Consider the following 18,348-nt stretch of genomic DNA (forward strand, 5'->3'; position numbering starts at 1 on the left):
GCAGTCAACACACATTACCTCTAGGGCCTCCTTTGGGGCTACTGCCAATGCCAGTAATAGGCTGCCTCCCTTCCACTTCTCCCTCACATACTGCCAGCTTTGATTCCTCTAACCACCTGCCTCGGAATGCCAGGGTTCATCTACTGGAGTCCAACCGTATCCCACTTGGAACCAACTGCACCGCCTACAAGGTCCTCTCCAAGTCTTTGTTCATGTTGTTTCCTCTACCCAATCCACTGAATTCCTAAATTTTACATAAGGGACTCTGCCTTCCCAGCCTGGCTGTGATGCTGGGACCCTTACCTGGGCTCATCCTCCACCCCCCTCAATGTTGTGCTGTACTTAGCACATGCCACTTCTAACAGTTATATTCGCCCATCCACTCAAGATTTATCAAAGGGCTACTGTGTGCCAGGCCTGCACTACGGGCTGGTGTTCAAGAAATGAGCAGGATCCAAGACTCCCTACCTTATGGAGCTTACAGATAAGAGACAGTCAACAATTAAACAGTTACATAAATGACAATCAGTGGTAAGTGCTACAGAGGAAACAGCCCAAAAGAAGAGGTAGGGAATCTGGAAATGCTTCTGATCAAGCTGTTTTGAGAAGAGGGATGGATAGGAGCCAACTAGCCAAATATGGGGGCGGGGAGGGGAGGCTTGCCCAACAAGGAAAATTCCTAAGCTGAGGCCTGGAGGTAGGGAGATCATGATGCTCTGGAGTGGAGAGGAGCCAGTGGCTAGAGAGCCAAAAGGTACAAGGACGTGAGATTAGCAAGGGGGAGTATACGTAAGGCCTTGTTGGCAAGATTAGGATTACTCTTTCTCTATACAATAAATGGAAACCACCGAAGGTTTTAATCTAAGTAACATAAGACCTATAACATAGAGGATTCTGGCACTGCAGTAAAGATGACATGCCAAACTGCAAGGGCAAGAGAGGAAAAGCCAAGGAAAGAAATCCCCCCTAGATTAATGTTGCTAGTGACAAACGTCAAGGCCAGGAAGATGCTACATGATGGAGGCCGCCTTTATATACTTTCCTCCATCTCCCCCATTCCCCTCTCCAAGACAGGAGACCATATAAAATCACAATGCTAGTCATTTCACATGCTTTGGGGAAACCAGTCAGGCTGCTTCTATATTTAGCTTTTTGGAAATGTGTTTTTACTCTGTTTGGGACTAAAGAATGCCTTATACACAGGTACAGTGCACTCATGCACACATACAGTCACCCAGCCATCATAAAGCTTCCTCACCATTTAAAGAGGTAGAAATCGTAGAGCTTGATGGGACATCTCAGTGGATTCTCTGGATTTTCCGTCTGTTCTGCATACATGTCATCTGTAACTATAAAACACACCCCCACCACCAGGGACATGGCATGAGACTGCCTTAGCTCAGGACCAGATTAGGAACCTTGGGCTTGGGGGCGCCTGGGTGGCTCAGTCATTAAGCGTCTGCCTTCTTCTCATGATCCCAGGGTCCTGGGATCGAGCCCCACATTGGGCTCCCTGCTCAGTGGGGAGTCTGCTTCTCCCTCTCCCACTCCCCCTGCCTGTGTTCCCTCTCTCCCTGTGTCTCTGTCAAATAAATAAATAAAATCTTAAAAAAAAAAAAAAAAAGGAACCTTAGGCCTCTAGCCATCCCAACTAGACTTACTGGGAGAGGAAAGGGTGTGAGGCATGAAGGGAAAAAGCAGCAATCGTTTCTGGGGCATCTCTGCTTTGAAAAGAGTTTCAATTTTCTAGGTGGGGAGAAGGGAATGGAGAATTCCTATCCAGCAAATCCCAACTCAACTTCACACTCAACACTAACCCCCCAGGCACAAGGGCAGGGCAGGACAAGTTGCACCTGTTTCTGCAGCCCCTACCTTTCTGGCCAGTCTGGTGTATCCCAAGAGCCTTCAGGTATCGAATACTCGTGCTTTTATCCTTAGGATTAGAGGGGTTCTTCTTTGTCTGTCGCAAAACCTTGGAGAAGGCCAGCTTCATGTGCTGGTCCACTGTCTTCAACAGGAAGTATCTGCACCACAAGTGAAAGCAAGGCAAAGGGAGGGGTGCCAGGAGGAGACTATGACTTACCCTCTGCCATCAGTGCCTCAGAGGAGCCGCTGTGCATACTCCCAGGATGTGGGCAGGCCCATACCCAAAAACACTGTCTAGTGGAGGAACCAAATCAAGACGGATGGCAGGGGTCTGGCAAGGCTGTATGCCTCACTGGTCACCACACAAATGTAGCCAAGTGGGGCTGAAGGCTTTTAGTAGCCCAAAGGCTCTCAAATATGTGTCAAAGGAATTCCTGTATCTACCTGGATAGTTTCCACCCTCTTCACTGGGCAGATGCCAGCAGTGGCTAAACATGGAGCTTCTAGAACACTTACTTGGTGTTAAAGAACATGAGGGTGGTCAGCAGGGTGGAAGGGGAGTGAGCCCCGAGCTGCTTGCACTCCCACAGCATCTCCTCAGTCACGTGGCTGGGCAGGACATAGCCTAGGAGGAATAGAGCACTGCTACAACAAGAGGATGGCAGGTGGGCCCTCAGAGGTGCAGGATGGGAGGTGGGAGGCCCAAGGACCACAAAAGAGTACAAGTTTAACCAGAAAAATCTCCCTAGGGAATGGCAGAATCATCTGGAAGCTTGTTAAAACACAAATGGCTGGGTCCCAGCCCAAGTTTCCGGGGTGGGAACTGATAATGTGCATTTCTAACAAGTTCCTGAGAACCACTGCCCTATATGCTTGCTCTTACCTGATGTTAACTCTTCCTCTAATCCAAGTTAGTTAAAGTGGGGCAAGAAAATACTGGAACACCCAAAACTATAAATCAAACTCTGCAAGTACGCATACTTCTCTAAAAAGATGGTACAGAGCTTTCATCATATTTTCAGGTGTCAAGGGCCCAAAGAACTGGTATGGGTGCACCTGTTTGCCCTTGCTAAACCTCTCACGTTTTCCACTTCTAGAAAGCAAACCCATTCTCATCCCCTCTCTGGATAAAGGGGAGAATGATATTCAGAACTACTACAGGATTCCCCGACAGTGCAGGTTTTACTTTAAGACCCTTGTTCTTAAATGAACTGAGAGCTGGGCAGGGGCAAAGGTCAGGGTGCAGCCAGGTCTACACCAAAGGAAGAGGATACTTGAGTTAATCACCAAGCCCCCTTCATGTGTCACTCAACAGTTAATGTACAAGTGTTTGTGTGCCAGGTACTGAGGCCATGGTAAAAGCATTCTCCTGCAGGAGTTTCAGGATCCTCCAGGCAGGCAGCAAGGATGTCACTTCCTAGAAGTGGGGAAAGAAATATTCTGCCCAACATATTCCTCTTCTCTGCTCCCGCCAAAGCTGGCCCTCTGACTCCATTAAGTGCACTCCCATCTCTCCAGGGCAGCTCTGCCTCTACTCTTCTATTTTGCGGCCTACTGGCAATGAGATAAGCTTCCCTGCCCTCAAACATATCTGAAGCAGATGAGTGGCACAGACAGCCCTCCTTGGGGAAAGCCAGTGGTAGAAGTGGTACGACACATATCTTGGCATGCGCTATTTTCTAGGGTTTACTTCACTCTGCCATTTATATGAGCTTCCCTAGCTTTAACCACTTCTTAATAAAACTTAAAGTGAAGTTTAGAGTCAAAAACCAGGACTCTTGGCATGGGAGAAGGGAGACACAGATAGGGACACATCATATAAAAACTTTATAGTTCTCAATCTGAACTGCAAGCAACAAATTGACCTATTTTATCTTTTTTTAGTATTTCCCACTGAAAGGCTTATGAACAATGACCAACCCAGGAGCAATGAACACCCCTGTGCATCCAGACTATGATACTTAAAATACCATTTACACTAAAAGGAACCAGTCTCAAGGAGAACTGACCAATTCCACATTGAGACAGAAAATAGAAAATGTCCAATATCAGCCTGGAACATCTGGCAAATCAGAAATCAAGGAAATAGGGCCAGGGCCATGTCAAAAGAACTTAAAAGCCAATTTAAGAGGTTCCAAATGGCCAAAGATGGAACAATCTGCACAGCAAAAAAGATAACTGCTATGGACTGAACCAAATTAAATATGTTTAAACTCATTAGTTCACAATGATTCCTTAAAAAAAAAGTGAATTGGTTATCACTGGATGAAACTGGTGAATCAACTCATTACCATAAAAACTGCTAAACATGGGGCGCCTGAGTGGCTCAGTCATTAAGCGTCTGCCTTCGGCTCAGGTCATGATCCCAGGGTCCTGGGATTGAGCCCCACGTCGGGCTCCCTGCTCTGCGGGAAGCCTGCTTCTCCCCTCTCCCACTCCCTCTGCTTGTGTTCCCTCTTTCACTGTGTCTCTCTCTGTCAAATAAATAAATAAAATCTTTAAAAAAAAAAACTGCTAAACAAAGAGAATAAGCCCTTATCCTGCCTCTCCTAGAAAATCTCCTAAAAATCCTATAAAATTATCTATGCTGCTAGGTATTCAAAGAGTGATCAAGGGGAAGTTTTGCTTTGTACTTCAGCTAATAATGAAAAATAACATCAGAATGCCATCAATTGCAACTCCTAATGAATTAATAATGGATCCAGATATTATGGGTATCAGATGGAAGTATATAACACAACTATGACATAACCTTGCCATAAAGAAAACACAAAAATCAAAACCTGATCAATGAAGTCTTTATATCAAACTACCAATTAACTGTAAATATAAGGGAACAGAAAACTATGTCAAACTACAATATGGGGATGTAATCGGACTGACAATTTAAAAGGCTAGTTTCAGGGTGCTTGGGTGGTTCAGCCAGTTGAGCATCTGACTCTTGGTTTTGGCTCAGGTCATGACCTCAGGGTCGTGGGCTCAAGCTCCATGTTGGGCTCCATGCTGGGCATGGAGCCTGCTTGAGATTCTCTCTCTCTCTCTCCCTCAGTCCCTCCCTCCCCAAGTGCTCCCACACACTCTCTCAATCAATCAATCAATCAATCAATGGCTAGTTTCTTCCATAAAAAATTGCAAGAAATAGAATCATGGAGAAAATTAAAGATTAAAGCTAAATATTAAGACAAATCAGTAATTTCAATGTGTGGACCTTATCTGCACCTTGACTCAAACAAGATCATGACATTTATGAGACACTTAGAAATTTGAACAAAGGGTAGACTTTGATGACATTATGGAATTATCTTTTTTTCCAAGTATAATAATGGCATCATGGTATGTCAAGCATACTAAAATATTTATGAATAAAGTGTCTAGGAGTTATTTCAAAATAATACAGGAGGGGAAAAACAGGTGTACACATGACACAAGATATGCCATGGAGAGTGGGTACATGGGAATGTCATTTATCTGTTGTTTAATTTTTATATGTGCCTGAAATTTCTGTAATACAATTTTTAAAAAGCAAACTCTGCATAACCACACTTGACTTGAAAATTTGCAAATCATGTAGTGATTCACTTACTTGGTTTCTGTTCTAATGACAGCCCCTCAGAAAGGCCTCCCTCCTAATGCCCTTAACACTTTCCATTCCCCTATGCTTTGTTAAGACACTTAATCATAAATTGGTTATTTACACACTGCCTCCCCCTATTAGACTATAAGCTCCATTTTGTTCACTACAATATTATATTATCTACACCTGGAATAATGCCTGGCACATAGCAAGCATTCAAAAAGTATTTGTTTAACCAATAATTTTTTTCTTAAAGGTTAAGCATGTAACTCTGTGGTGATGGATGTTAACTAAACTAGATCATTATACAAGATATACACGTATCATTATATTGTATACTTAAAACTAGTATGTTCTATGTCAATTATATCTCAATTTTTTTAAAAAGTTTTTATTTTAATTCCAGTTAGATTTTTTTGATGGGAAAAAAAAGTTTAAGCTGCTAGCATACATTCTAATAAATGGCAAAGCCAGGATTAAAACTCAGATATTTGTGTGGATTTAAGTTTTCAACTCATTTGGGTAAATACCAAGGAGCACAATTGCTGGATCATAAGAAAATGTCTTTTTTTTTTTTTTTTAAAGATTTTATTTATTTATTTGACAGAGAGAGAGAGCGAAAGCAGGAACACAAGCAGGGGGAGTGGGAGAGGGAGAAGCAGGCTTCCTGCCGAGCAGGGAGCCTGATGTGGGACTCGATCCCAGGACCCTGGGATCATGACCTGAGCCGAAGGCAGATGCTTAATGACTGAGCCACCCAGGTGCCCAGAAAATGTCTACTTTTTAAAGAAAATGTCAAACTATTATAAAGGGATTATAACATTTTACATTCCCACCAGCAAAGAATGAGCATTCTAGTGCTCCCTATCCAGCATTTGGGGCTGCCACTGATTGTGATTTTAGCCATTCTAATAGGTGTATAGTGGTATCTCACTTTAGTTTGCAATTTCTGGATGATACCTAATGATAAACATCTGTTCATATACTTATCTGCCACTTGTATATCTTTGGTGAGGAATCTGTTCAGATCTTTTGCCCATTTTTTGGATCAGGTTTTTTTTTTATTTTACTTTTATTGTTGAGTGTTAAAGAGTTCTTTGTGTATTCTGGATACCAATCCTTTATCAGGTGTGTGTTTTGCACAAGATTTTTTTCCAGTTTGTGGCTTGTCTTTTCATTCTCTTAAAAGTGTCTTTCCGAATGGGTCATAACTTTCTAATTTTAATGAAGTCCAACTTATCAATTATTTTCTTTCATGGATTGTGCTTTTGGTGTTATATCCAAAAAGTTACTACCAAACCCAAGGTCACCTAGATTTTCTCCTATGTTATCTTCTAGGAGTTTTACAGTTTTGCGTTTTACATTTAGGTCTATGACCCATTTTGAGTTGATTCTGTGAATGGCGTAAGGTCTGCGTCTAGATTCATTTTTTTGTATATGAGTGTCCCGTTGTTCCAGTACCATTTGTTGAAAGACTATTCTTTCTCCATTGAACTGCCATTACTCCTTTGTCAAAGATAAGCTGGTTATATTTGTGTGACTCTACTTCTGGGCTCTCTATTCTATTCCAGTGATTTGTCTATTCTTTTACCAGAAACCTGCACACAACGTTTATAGCAGCTTTATTTATAATTGCCAAAACTTGGAAGCAAGGAAGATGTCCTTCAATAAGTGAATGGATAAAGAAATTGTGTGGTACATCCATACAATGGATTATCATTCAGCAATAATAAATGAGCTATCAAGACACGAAAAGACACACAGGAACATGAGATATATATTAAGTGAAAGAAACCAATCTGAGAGAGCTACATATTGAATTATTCCAACTATATGACATTCTGAAAAAGGCAAAACTATGAACAGTGAAAAAGATCAGTGATTGCCAGGGATTTGAGGGGGAGGGAGATAAATAGGTGGAACACGGAGGATTTTAGAGCCCTGAAACTTATGTATGATATTGTAATTATAGATACGTGTCATTATACATTTGTCCAAACCCACAGAATGTAGAACAGGAGGAGTGAACCCTAATGTAAGCTATAGACTTTAGTTACTAATATCAGTATTGGCTCATCAATTGTAACAAGTACACCACATTAATACAAGGTATTAAATAATAGAAGAAACCGTGTGTGAGGGAATATATGGGAATTCTTTGTATGTCCTGCTCATTTTTTTCTGTAAACCTAAAATTGCTCTAAAAAGATAAAAGTTTATTAAAAACAAAACACAAACACCTCAGACATTCTACTGTAAAACTCCTGTTCTTTCCAACACATGCTGTTCAGGTGGTTATATGGGTAAAGCAAAAATTATGTTCTATATATGTAGAATATATATATATATATATATATATATACATATACATATATATATATATATGTATATGTTCAAACACATGGAAAAAAAACCCCAATATGTAACATGAGTAACCTACAGATGAAACAGCTCATAATTCTTAATGCAATGATTCTAATTTTAATCAATAAATCTTAATTAAAAAAAAAAAAAAAGAGTAACTACCCCAACTCTTTGCATGCCCCCATGTCCTTGCCACACTGGAACCAGCCGGGTTCTCTGTCTGGTGTGCAGTGCCCCTTCCATATCAGGCCAAACAGCACAGAAGTTGATGCTGGTACCTAGGATTTATTGCCTCCTCACCCACACACTGTATCATAGCCAGCCACACAAGCAGCTGACCTTTTTTAAACCCAGGTGGGAAAGACATCCAAGGACTAGGAAGACTCTTACCAAGTGGAGTGACTCGGGGCTGAACATCTTTCAGAACTTCATGTAGCCACTCCGTGAATCGAACATAATAAAGATCGGAGAAGATGTCATCAACCCTTCCATTTTCAAAAAGATACTAAAAGAAAAACAATAAAAGTTGTTGGTAATCTCCTGAGTAAAACTTTCCGGGGAAATAAACATTGTGCTACCAGTATCATCAGCTCTCCCTACCCATCTCTCCCTCCTTAACAAACGAACACAACAGGTAAAAAATGTCCAGCATATGACACTTCCACAGTACACTTCAGATCATGTGAAATGACTCTCCTAACACTCTGGAGAGTTGGGTCAATGGGACAGATTTTGTGAATGCTATTTCACCCAGGCAAGGTACTATCTTGTGGTAGCAAAAAAACATAACGCAGGCTCTGGGGCCAGCATCTTATTAGCTATGGTGTAAGTTAAGTAACTCAAGTATTTTAACTTTTGGGGCTCAGTTTTTTTTGTCAGTGGAAATGACTGTGCCTGCCTTCCAGGACTAGGAAGAGAGCATGGATGAAACAGAGCGTGCAAAGCAATTCACTCAGTGCCCTGGGTGACTGGGAAGAAAGAAATAAACTGGGAGGCAGACTTTTCTTAGGCCCAGGCAACAGGGTGAGTCCCAACCAGCAAGTGCTCTTCCATCATGCTGTGGGCTTTTCCATGAGAGCATTCACACACTAAGAAATCCACCCCTGCTCTCCTAAACTGCCAGTCCTAAATCAAGTTTCCCTATTATGCTACACCTTAGATGTCCTGAAAGCCTACCTACAGTTGTATATTCTAGCTAGATTCTCAAACAATTATTTTGTGTTAATGCAGGGAACAATGAGAAAATGAGCTGAATGTTAGCACCAGACTTTGTTTTGGATAAATTACTTTTATGTAAACCATGTTTACTTTAATGAAAAGAAAAGTATTATTATATAAATGCTTTGTGATTTTTTTAAAAAGGCTCTAAGATACTATAACAAATATTTTAACAAAAGTTTCTCTAGATGATGGGATTATAGCTGATGTCTGTTTTATTTTTTTAAAGTGAACATTATTAGGTCTTCTGCAATTTTTAAAAATGTACATTAAAAAACTTATTATATAGTTGATTTCACTCATATGGAATTTAAGAAACGAAACAGGATCATAGGGAAAGGGAGGGCAAGGTAAAATAAGATGAAGTCAGAGAGGGAGACAAACCATAAGAGACTCTTAACTATAGGAAACAAATTGAAGGTTGCTGGAGGGGAGGTGGGTGGGAGGATGGGGTAACTGGGTGGCAGGCATTAAGGAGGGCACGTGATATAATGAGCACTGGGTGTTATATGCAACTGATGAACCAATGAGTTCTACCCCTGAAACTAATACATTTTATGTTAACTAACTGAATTTAAATAAAATTTAAAAAAAAATTAACTCATATAGTTGAAAGAGAACTTCCTTATAACCACTTGCTTATCATTTTACTAATCTGAGTAACCAGCAAATACCCAACGGGAACACAGCTCAAACATGTTCCTTTGAAGTTCTGTTTCCTACCTTTTGAATACACAGGAAAATATAGTAGAGCACATCTGGATCATAGGGTTCACCTTCTCCATTTCGAGCTTCCCGTGTCATTAGACAGAGCCCATAATTCAACTCAGCCACAGCAGAAGAAATGAGATCTTCCTGGAATCGCAACAGTTGGCGCCCTGCAACACAAGCCAAAAGTGACCCCCAAAGGTGAATGAGGGTCCTGGCAACAGTAATCTCTTAACTGACTGCTCATATCCCCGGAAGGAGGGCTCAGACAAGATAATGATCATCAGGGGGCTAGGATGGAAATGATCACATGTATCTAAGATCAGAACTGACTTACTAAGACAATAATCCTGTATGCCCTATTTACACTAAGGGTTTCCTTCCCACAATCCACCCCACCTCACATACCTTCAAAATTATTATTAGGGCCAAGACACGAAAGCAAAAAACCCGCAAAATCCACACTGTTAGGTGAGGAAGAATATGAACATAATGTTAAGGAAGCAGGGCCCTGAAGACAGTCACTGGTTCCTACCTCCTTCCAGAATTCACTCTGCCCAGATCTGCTAGGTTGACTTTAGAAATCCATGTGTACAAAAATGCCTGGTCTTGGGCAAACACCATAAATCCTGCTCATTTGCAGGTCAGGTCTGCTTGTTGCTTGTCCTGAATTCAGCATACTACTTCAGATGGTGATTCCTAACCCCCAGAGCCAAGGGACACCACTTTCCTGCCATTCTGTCCTCCCCGTTTCAGTACCACTACATTTTAGACAGAGTCCACCCCCCTCTCTCCCTCACAAACACTCACTCCCAATGGGTGCCAGTCTGTTCTGAGCATCCTTCTCTAGCTCAGCATTCTTGGTCTGGGCCCAGTTTTTCCATACTTCAAGCCCTTCTTCTGGCTTCAGAGAATTTGGAAGCAGAAGTTCTGGGGAAGGCTGTGGCTGTGACTGCGGTTCAACTTCAGCAACCTGGACAGTCTGAGCCTATAAGAGAGAAACCATCAAAATGTGTCAATATTGTTTTGCACCAGGCCCTTCCACAAAACTGCTAGAAAAATGTTACCTGTGGTTCTTTTAATAAAAAAATATCTTTCTTCCACTTGTTATCTTACTTTCAAAGACTACTGGAGTTCTACTCCTTACCCCAGGCTACTGCAGTGCTTCTCAACCCTGGCTGGACTTTTGAATCTCTGAATTAGAAATACCAGTATCTGGGCTCTACCCCAGAATCTCTTTTTAAAGAGATTAGTCTTTCAAAAACCTTCCCACATAAAAAGGCAATTCTTAGTCACTGCTCAGAACTCCTGGCCCAACTGAGTAAAATAAAACACAAAAGACTAAAAAAAAAAAAAAAAAAAAAAAAAAAAAAAAGGACTCCTGGCCCAAAGCACTACTTGTTATAAAGTGCAAAAAAATCACTTAAGGATTTTATTAAAGTGCAGATTCTGATTCGAAAGGTCTCAGGTGGAACCTGAGACTCTGCATTTCTAACAAGTTCCCAAGTAAGGGAGCTGGTCTGCAGACCACACTTTGAATACCAAATGTCCAGAGTAGTGACCATTAAACTTGGGTGCACTTTAAAAATATCTGGACTGCTTTTAGAAAATACCCATGCCTGAGCCTTATCCCTACCGATTATATGATTTAATTGGTCTAATATGGGGGCCTGCCATCAGTATTTTTAAAAGCTCGCAGGTGATTCTTATGTCCAGCCATGGTTGAAAATTATCGCTTTAGAAAAGTACAACAAACAAAAGTTGTCTTCTCTCTCCTGCCATTGAAAGATGAGAAGACCTGAAGATGTATATGGCTTCTCTAGCTATATATAAGGTTGATTTTCCCCCCCAAAATTCCTTCTCAATAATACTGCTCTATTTCCTAAGGGCATTTTCTGAAGACCGGAGGCACTGCTCTACCTCCTCCAAAGGAAGAGTCGTCTTGTCCTCAATGGTCTAACAGCCAAGCTGTGCACACAAAGGCGCAGGAAATATCCATTAGCGTCAATCACAATCCCCATACTGGGTGGGAGAAACACCAACAAAGTATACCAGGCATAGGTTCTTGGGTCTCACACACCTGTCTATATTCTGAACAAATTCCTTTGAGCAATTCTCCATGCCAGGGCCTACCCAAAGGGCTAAGGAATGTCAATCATTCAAATTGAAGGCAAAATAATTTATTTATGACACATAAATCTGCTTATCAATGAATAAAAGTAAAAACTCTCCTCGTCGTTTTCAAAAGATAATTAAACAAGGAAATAAAGCAGTATCGTGTGAGGCTCTTAAATGTTTATCAACCCAGAAGCTCCACTCTAGACACAGTTCAACTACCAATCTCCTTGGTGAGTCTTACCCACTTTTCCAGTTTGGATTTCCATGTTTGTGGAAATGATTGCTAACTATGCACCTCCAAGCTAGACCTGGACTTAATATACCCAGGGGGTACAGTATGTCTCCAAATGAACATCTTACACCACCTCAGACTACCATCTATGGAGAGAACTATCACTTTCCCCACCCAGAACCATTCTCCTCAGAGTTCCCTCCCTACCTTGTTCAATGGCAATACCATATACCCAAGCTGGAAATCTAGGAGTCTGCCTAGATAAGTAAATGGGGGCCAGGGTATGTGGTGCAGTACTTTGCTTCTGGTGTTTAGCCAGGCCCCCTTCACTGTGTGCCTTCACCTACTAATGTAGCATCCCCAAGCATCTTGACAACAAAATTCTTTTACATGTCTAAATGTCTATCAGTGGGTAGGGGTAGTAGTGATCCCAACCAGGATGAAAACTACTGATATAAGTAGGGCCATGTACACTGTGGTATAGAGTTTTCCTTCCTCTTTATAATGGAGTCCTTGGAGAATTTTAAGCTGGGAAGTGACATAACCTTACATTAAAAAAATATATATATTCTTTCTGATTTATGGAGAATGGATTGAAGAGCAAAGGTGTTGGTGGCCTGGACTAGTATGGCAATGGAGAGGTTTAAGAAATGCTGAGAAGTGTGGTGGTAGAACCAAAGTGTCTTGTTGAAGAGTTGGCTGTGAAGAGTAAGGGAAAGCAGACTCAAGGATGATTCCTGGGTTTCTGGTTTAACCAAATGGGTGGATGATGGTACCATTTTCTGAGAAGGGAAGTTTTGTTTTTGTTTTAAAAAACAGGTCATCTAAAAACGACAACAATAACAACAAAAAAAAACAGGTCATCTATCTATCTTTTTTTTTTTTTTTAAGATTTTATTTGAGAGAGAGAGAACACAAGCAGGGGGAGGGGCAGAGGGAGAGGGAGAAGCAGGCTCCCCACCAAGCAAGGAGCCCGAAGTGGGGCTCGATCCCAGGAGCCCGGGACCATGACCCGATCTGAAGGCAGATGCCTAAACAACTGAGCCACCCAGGTGCCCCAGGTCGTCTATCTATCTATCTATCTATCTATCTATCTAATCTATCTAATCTATCTAATCTATCTATCTATCTATAAGTAAACTCTACCCCCAAAATGGGGATAGAACTCATGACCCCACGATCAAGAGTCGTATGCTCTACCGAGTGAGCCAGCCAGGTGCCCTGAGAGAAGTTTTCAATAGCGGTAGAGGTGATGCTGAAGGGCTGAGATATCTTCAATAAATCCAAATAAATGAAAAATAGGCTGCTGGATGCATGAGGAAGGTTCAAAGGGAAGGCCATGGTCTAGAGTAAAGATTTGTGTCTCAATGCAGCATAGGGTATAAGACATGGGCTCCAGAGCCAGCCTGTCCAGGGCTGAACCCCAACTCTGCTACTTACTAATCATGGCTTTGGTCTTGTTGTTTAATCCGTGTCTCAGTTTCTTCATCTGTAAAATGGAGATAGCAGTGCATACCTCATAAAGTCGGTGTGAGAATTAAATGAGTTAACCTGTGTAACACTGAAATAGTGCCTGGCAGATAGTGTCAGTGACTATCATCTTCAGTGTCACCAGCCATCTAGAGGGTGCTGAAAACCATGGCCATAGACAGAAATTCTTTAGGGAGAAAAGAAGGCTAGTACTGAGTTCTGAGGAACATTAACATGTATGGTTCAGATAGAGAAGCACCAGCAAACTCTCCTGAGAAGGAAAAAGAACCAGTGGGGGTAGGAGGAAAACCATGCCAGAGGAGAATTCCAAGAAGGCAGGTATGGTCTGTTGTGTCATACGTTGCCATGAGATAAAAACAGACATGCCTGCTGGATCTGGCCACAGGGAGGTCACTGCTGACCTTGACAAGAACAAACTCCGTCATAAATTGAAGAGAAAACTGGTTAGTAGGCGGAATCAGCTTGTACAGATAATGCTTGAGAACTCTGGGAATAAAGCAGAGTAGAGAAATGGGGAAACAGATGGAGGTGGATGTGAGCTCAAGGGAGGGAGGTTTCACCATAAATCTGGTTTTAAAGGCAGGTGATAAGAGAACTTTCATAAAGGGTATGCCAGGTGAAGAACACAACACTTTGTCATCAGCTCTCCTTAGGGTTCAACTCACATCACAGCACAATTACCTTCCCCATGGACTGGGAGTACTCCAAGGGCAGAGACTATTCATATCTGTTCCTCAGCACCTGGCACTAAGCCTAATAAGGAAGGCAGAAGGATGTTTGTGGTATAAATGGACAAACTCACCTTTCCTACATGATGTGTATTCTTCTCGATTTTTCCTTTTCTGGTAATACCTAACATTCATTCCTATAAGACTTTCCCAAAGGAGACATTGCCTCTGAAGAACATGGGCCTACTAAAATGAACTCCCCAAAAGATCTTCTCTTGCTTAAGGGCCCAGAAGTGGAAATTACAGAGACTGATGAGCATCAAAAGAGGCCTGACCTGCAAATTGGACCATCAGGCCCAGTAAAGCTGAGGAGAGGCCTGATGTCCTCCCATCCCTGTGAGCAGAAGCTGAGCTACATCACAATTCTCCAGGCTGGTCTCTCCTACACGCAATTAATTCTACACATCTGTAGTTGATTCTTAGGATTCTGGAAAAATTTCCTACCACAGATCAGGTCAAGCTCAACTCTTCACTTTGGGAAGATAAATCCTTTGCTCCCTGTACTAACTCCTCTCCCATAGTCCCCCTCTCATGTTGCACTAAGCCATGTCCCTTCTGTCCATCCCTGGCTCTGTAATGATGTTGCTCCATTCTTGACAGTTGAAGCTATAGAGATCAAATGCCAGTTTTCTCACAATGACGCCTCTGCTGACTTTTTAACTAGAATGGTCTCTGAACACCCAGTTTGTTTTTGTGTGTGTGTGTGGAACATACAACATCACACTTGATTATGCTGCCTTATAAGGAATTCAGAAAACAGAAATCAACATTCTTACTCTAAAACTGGACTACAAGCTACCTGAAGCAATGATTCTGTCTTGTTCTATTTCTAGGCCTGACAGCTGGATATTTAATAGGTCCTTAACAAAGTCACCTACAATAATATACCATTCTCTATGAAACCACTTGGTCAGCCTTTGCTTACAGCCTGAGTTTCTGAGTATGGCCCCTGGTCTAACAGTGCTCTGTTTATGCCACCTCCCTTGCATGCATTCCCAGGAGCCCCTGCCCTCTGAGGCACACTGCGTTCAGCAGTGCCATGAGACCAGAGGCCCTAAAGTTTGCTAACAGTCTTAAGGAATAAATTTATCCACACCTCTGTGGTATCCTCAAAAAGATTTAACAATTAGGGGAACCTGAGTGGCTCAGTCAGGTAAGCCTCGACTCTTGATTTTGGCTCAGGTCATGATCTCAGGGTCATGAGATCGAGCCCCGAGTCAGGCTCCACACTAAGCACAGAGTCTGCTTAAGGTTCTCTCCCTCTCCCTCTGCCCCTGGTCACACCAACACTCTCTCTCTTAAAAAAAAAAAAAAGAAAAGATTTAACAATTAGAAAAAAGAGCCAATTTTAAAGTTAGAATTTCAAAAGAGTTCTATTTTCTGTAAGTCAAAGATTAGTTCAAAACAAAAAGTCAAAACATTTTTTTCAACATAGGTTCCATTAACAGAAAATTAACCAAGGCTTATTTTTAAGGAACATAAAAACACCTGCAGTGGTGGCTTATTTGACACTCCCAAAGGTGATCACTTTCAACAGGCCCATCAGGAAGTATTTTAGATCTTCTAATTCACCTACACTGTGTCCACAGATGATAACTAAAAAAGAATAATTCCACAGCCCCTCCGCTGTGATGGGTTTATAGCCTGTGTACTAAACTACAAGGGTTCCACTAGATCCATTCATTTGTGATGTAGAAAGTAGCTTATTAAACTCAGATAATACTCGGCGTGGCCCATTAGTCCTTCCCTAGAACTTTATTCTTCTTAAAAAGAGATTACAAAGAAGCATCCAAGGCATCTACCTCCAAAGCAGTTATTGATCATTTCATCTCCCTCCAGGTACCAGGACAGAACTCCTGCCTGTTCCATAGTTTTCACCTCCTGCTTCTATCCCCCCTCCCCAACCTCAACTCAACATTGCAGTAAACAAGCCAGAGGTTGCCAGGAAAGTTCTGTGTTGCACTGGGCCCTGAGGGAGCAGGCTGCCCTACAGATAAGTCTTCACTTACTGAACAAGTAACCTGGAGCTGCTGCTGCTGCTGTTGCGGTGGCGGCGGCGGCGTCTGTTCCTGGGGGGTTTGTGGTTGTGGCTGCTGCTGGGGGTCCCATATATGGACAGTCTGAGCTGTGTTCTGGTAGGTGCCTGCCACAGCCTGCACAGCCACTGGAATGTGGATGTTGCCATTCATGAACTGTGCTGGAAAGAGAGAGTTTGCAAGGGTCTGCACTACCTCTTCATGGGAGTTTTTCACTACAGATGTGGTGCCCACCATCTTCTCCTTGTCATCCTCCAGCTTTACAGCTGCCAGGGCCGTGGGTGAGCCACTGACGTGAACTGCATTGTAGGCTTCCTGGGGAATGGCAATGTGGGTAATGCTCTGCTGCTGAGGATCCCCACGGGGCTGGGCAGAGTAAACAGGGATGGTCCAGGTTTCTCCTGTAGGGCTAGTAATGGTCCCAGTGGCACTGTACAGGTGGGCACTGTCTACTGTCAGTAAGTCTGGCCTCAAAGACACATAACTCTGCTGCTGGCCCTGTGGAATGGCCAGCACGGTAGCCACCGGCTGCCCTGAGATGGCATAGGACACAGTGATGGGCATGTCCACTTTGCGCTTCTTCACTGGCTGGAGGACACTGGCTGTGCCAACCCGCCGTTCCCCTTCCCGGGGTGAGCCCTGCTGAGACGGTGGTGGGGAAAGGGCACCCACGGTCTGGATTTGGATCTGCTGACCCCCAGCAAGAGACTGGCCAGCCACCAGCTGAGCCTGGATCTGCTGATGTGGGATGTGCTCCTCTGGAATCTCTGCAGCCTGGATCTGCTGGGCTGCCTGCACGTGCTGCACCTGGATCTGGGCCGCCTGCAGCTGTGAAGGGCTGGGGCTCTGCAGAGACGGGGTCTGGATGGAAGGGGCTGCCGGCTGTGGTGCTTGGCCTTGGATCTGCACCTGGACCTGGATGGGCTGCTCAGCAGGCTGGTGAACAGTGAGCTGCGGGGAGAGCTGCTGAGCCGAGACCTGCTGCGGAGACTGCTGTACCTGCACCTGTACCTGCAGTGACAAGATTCAGCAGTGAGTGAACCAGGCAACATTAAGAATCCAGCCCCCAAAGGAAGAGATCTCAGACAGGGACCCTAGGTAATGTGAGGAGGAGGAGCGGCCATACCCAAGGCTTCTGAGGCCACAATCCCCAAAACCAAATGCAAAATTTTCCAGCATCACACAGCATTTAGAACAACAATTATCTACCAGAGCAAGCAAGACCATCAAATAGGATCTATGAAGAAAATACCAGAACTTCTGCTTATTTTTAATTCTTGTTCTAACGTGTGACCCCCTTTGTTTTTACATATTGGTACAGTAGTACAAGTATGCAATTGATAAAAATATATTTTGGTGTATGTTTAAAAAATAGTTTATCCATGGGTTGAGTGATAAAAAGTGTGGGAACCAGTGTTCTAAAAGATCAGTGAGATAAGTACTTTTCACAGGCATGCAATTCTCAACCCAGGATCAAAACTACTTCCACCACAGACTAGTGAAAAACACAGTAGAGACGAAACTCTTGAAATCCCTTTTGGAGGAATCTCCCAACATTGTTACTAAAATGCAGGCACCAAGGAGTGCTTAATTAAGATAACTTTGTTTTAATAAAGAAGCCATTAAAAAAAACCCCACAAGATTCCTGATAATCTAAGGAAGGTTACTATATCCTGAATCACACATTTCTGATGATAATGCAGCTCATTTCTTATTGCTGTTACCTCAGCATACAAAGCAGCATGAAAGGATGCCATGTATAGTATGTAATTTGAAAAAAAGATTTTCCTTCAGACACACATATCTAAACTCTAAACACTGGTCTAGGAAGGTAAAAAGAAGGCAGATGAGAGATTGTATCTTTTTTTTTTCTTTTCTTTTTTATTTTAATTTTATTTTTTTAAAAGATTTTATTGATTTATTTGACAGAGAGAGACACAGCGAGAGAGGGAACACAAGCAGGGGGGAGTGGGAGAGGGAGAAGCAGGCTTCCCACTGAGCAGGGAGCCCGAT

The 18,348-nt window shown here is 42.6% G+C and overlaps 1 protein-coding gene across 10 annotated transcripts in view; it reads right to left on the reverse strand.

The window, feature by feature from the left end:
* Positions 1–18,348, reverse strand: part of QRICH1 (glutamine rich 1) — a 52,824-nt gene that overhangs the window by 1,092 nt on the left and 33,384 nt on the right. For all 10 annotated transcript variants that reach the window (XM_032411259.1, XM_032411255.1, XM_032411254.1 and 7 more), the window contains 7 exons: positions 16,309–17,346; positions 10,541–10,718; positions 9,746–9,900; positions 8,195–8,309; positions 2,383–2,491; positions 1,873–2,024; positions 1,259–1,349 (listed from right to left, as the gene is read on the reverse strand). In XM_032411259.1, the coding sequence (XP_032267150.1) occupies positions 1,259–1,349; positions 1,873–2,024; positions 2,383–2,491; positions 8,195–8,309; positions 9,746–9,900; positions 10,541–10,718; positions 16,309–17,346 (1,838 nt within the window). The remainder of the gene's footprint in view (positions 1–1,258; positions 1,350–1,872; positions 2,025–2,382; positions 2,492–8,194; positions 8,310–9,745; positions 9,901–10,540; positions 10,719–16,308; positions 17,347–18,348) is intronic.

This window comes from Phoca vitulina, unplaced genomic scaffold (genome assembly GCF_004348235.1).
Source record: "Phoca vitulina isolate PV1807 unplaced genomic scaffold, GSC_HSeal_1.0 scaffold13, whole genome shotgun sequence".
Lineage (NCBI taxonomy): Eukaryota > Metazoa > Chordata > Mammalia > Carnivora > Phocidae > Phoca > Phoca vitulina.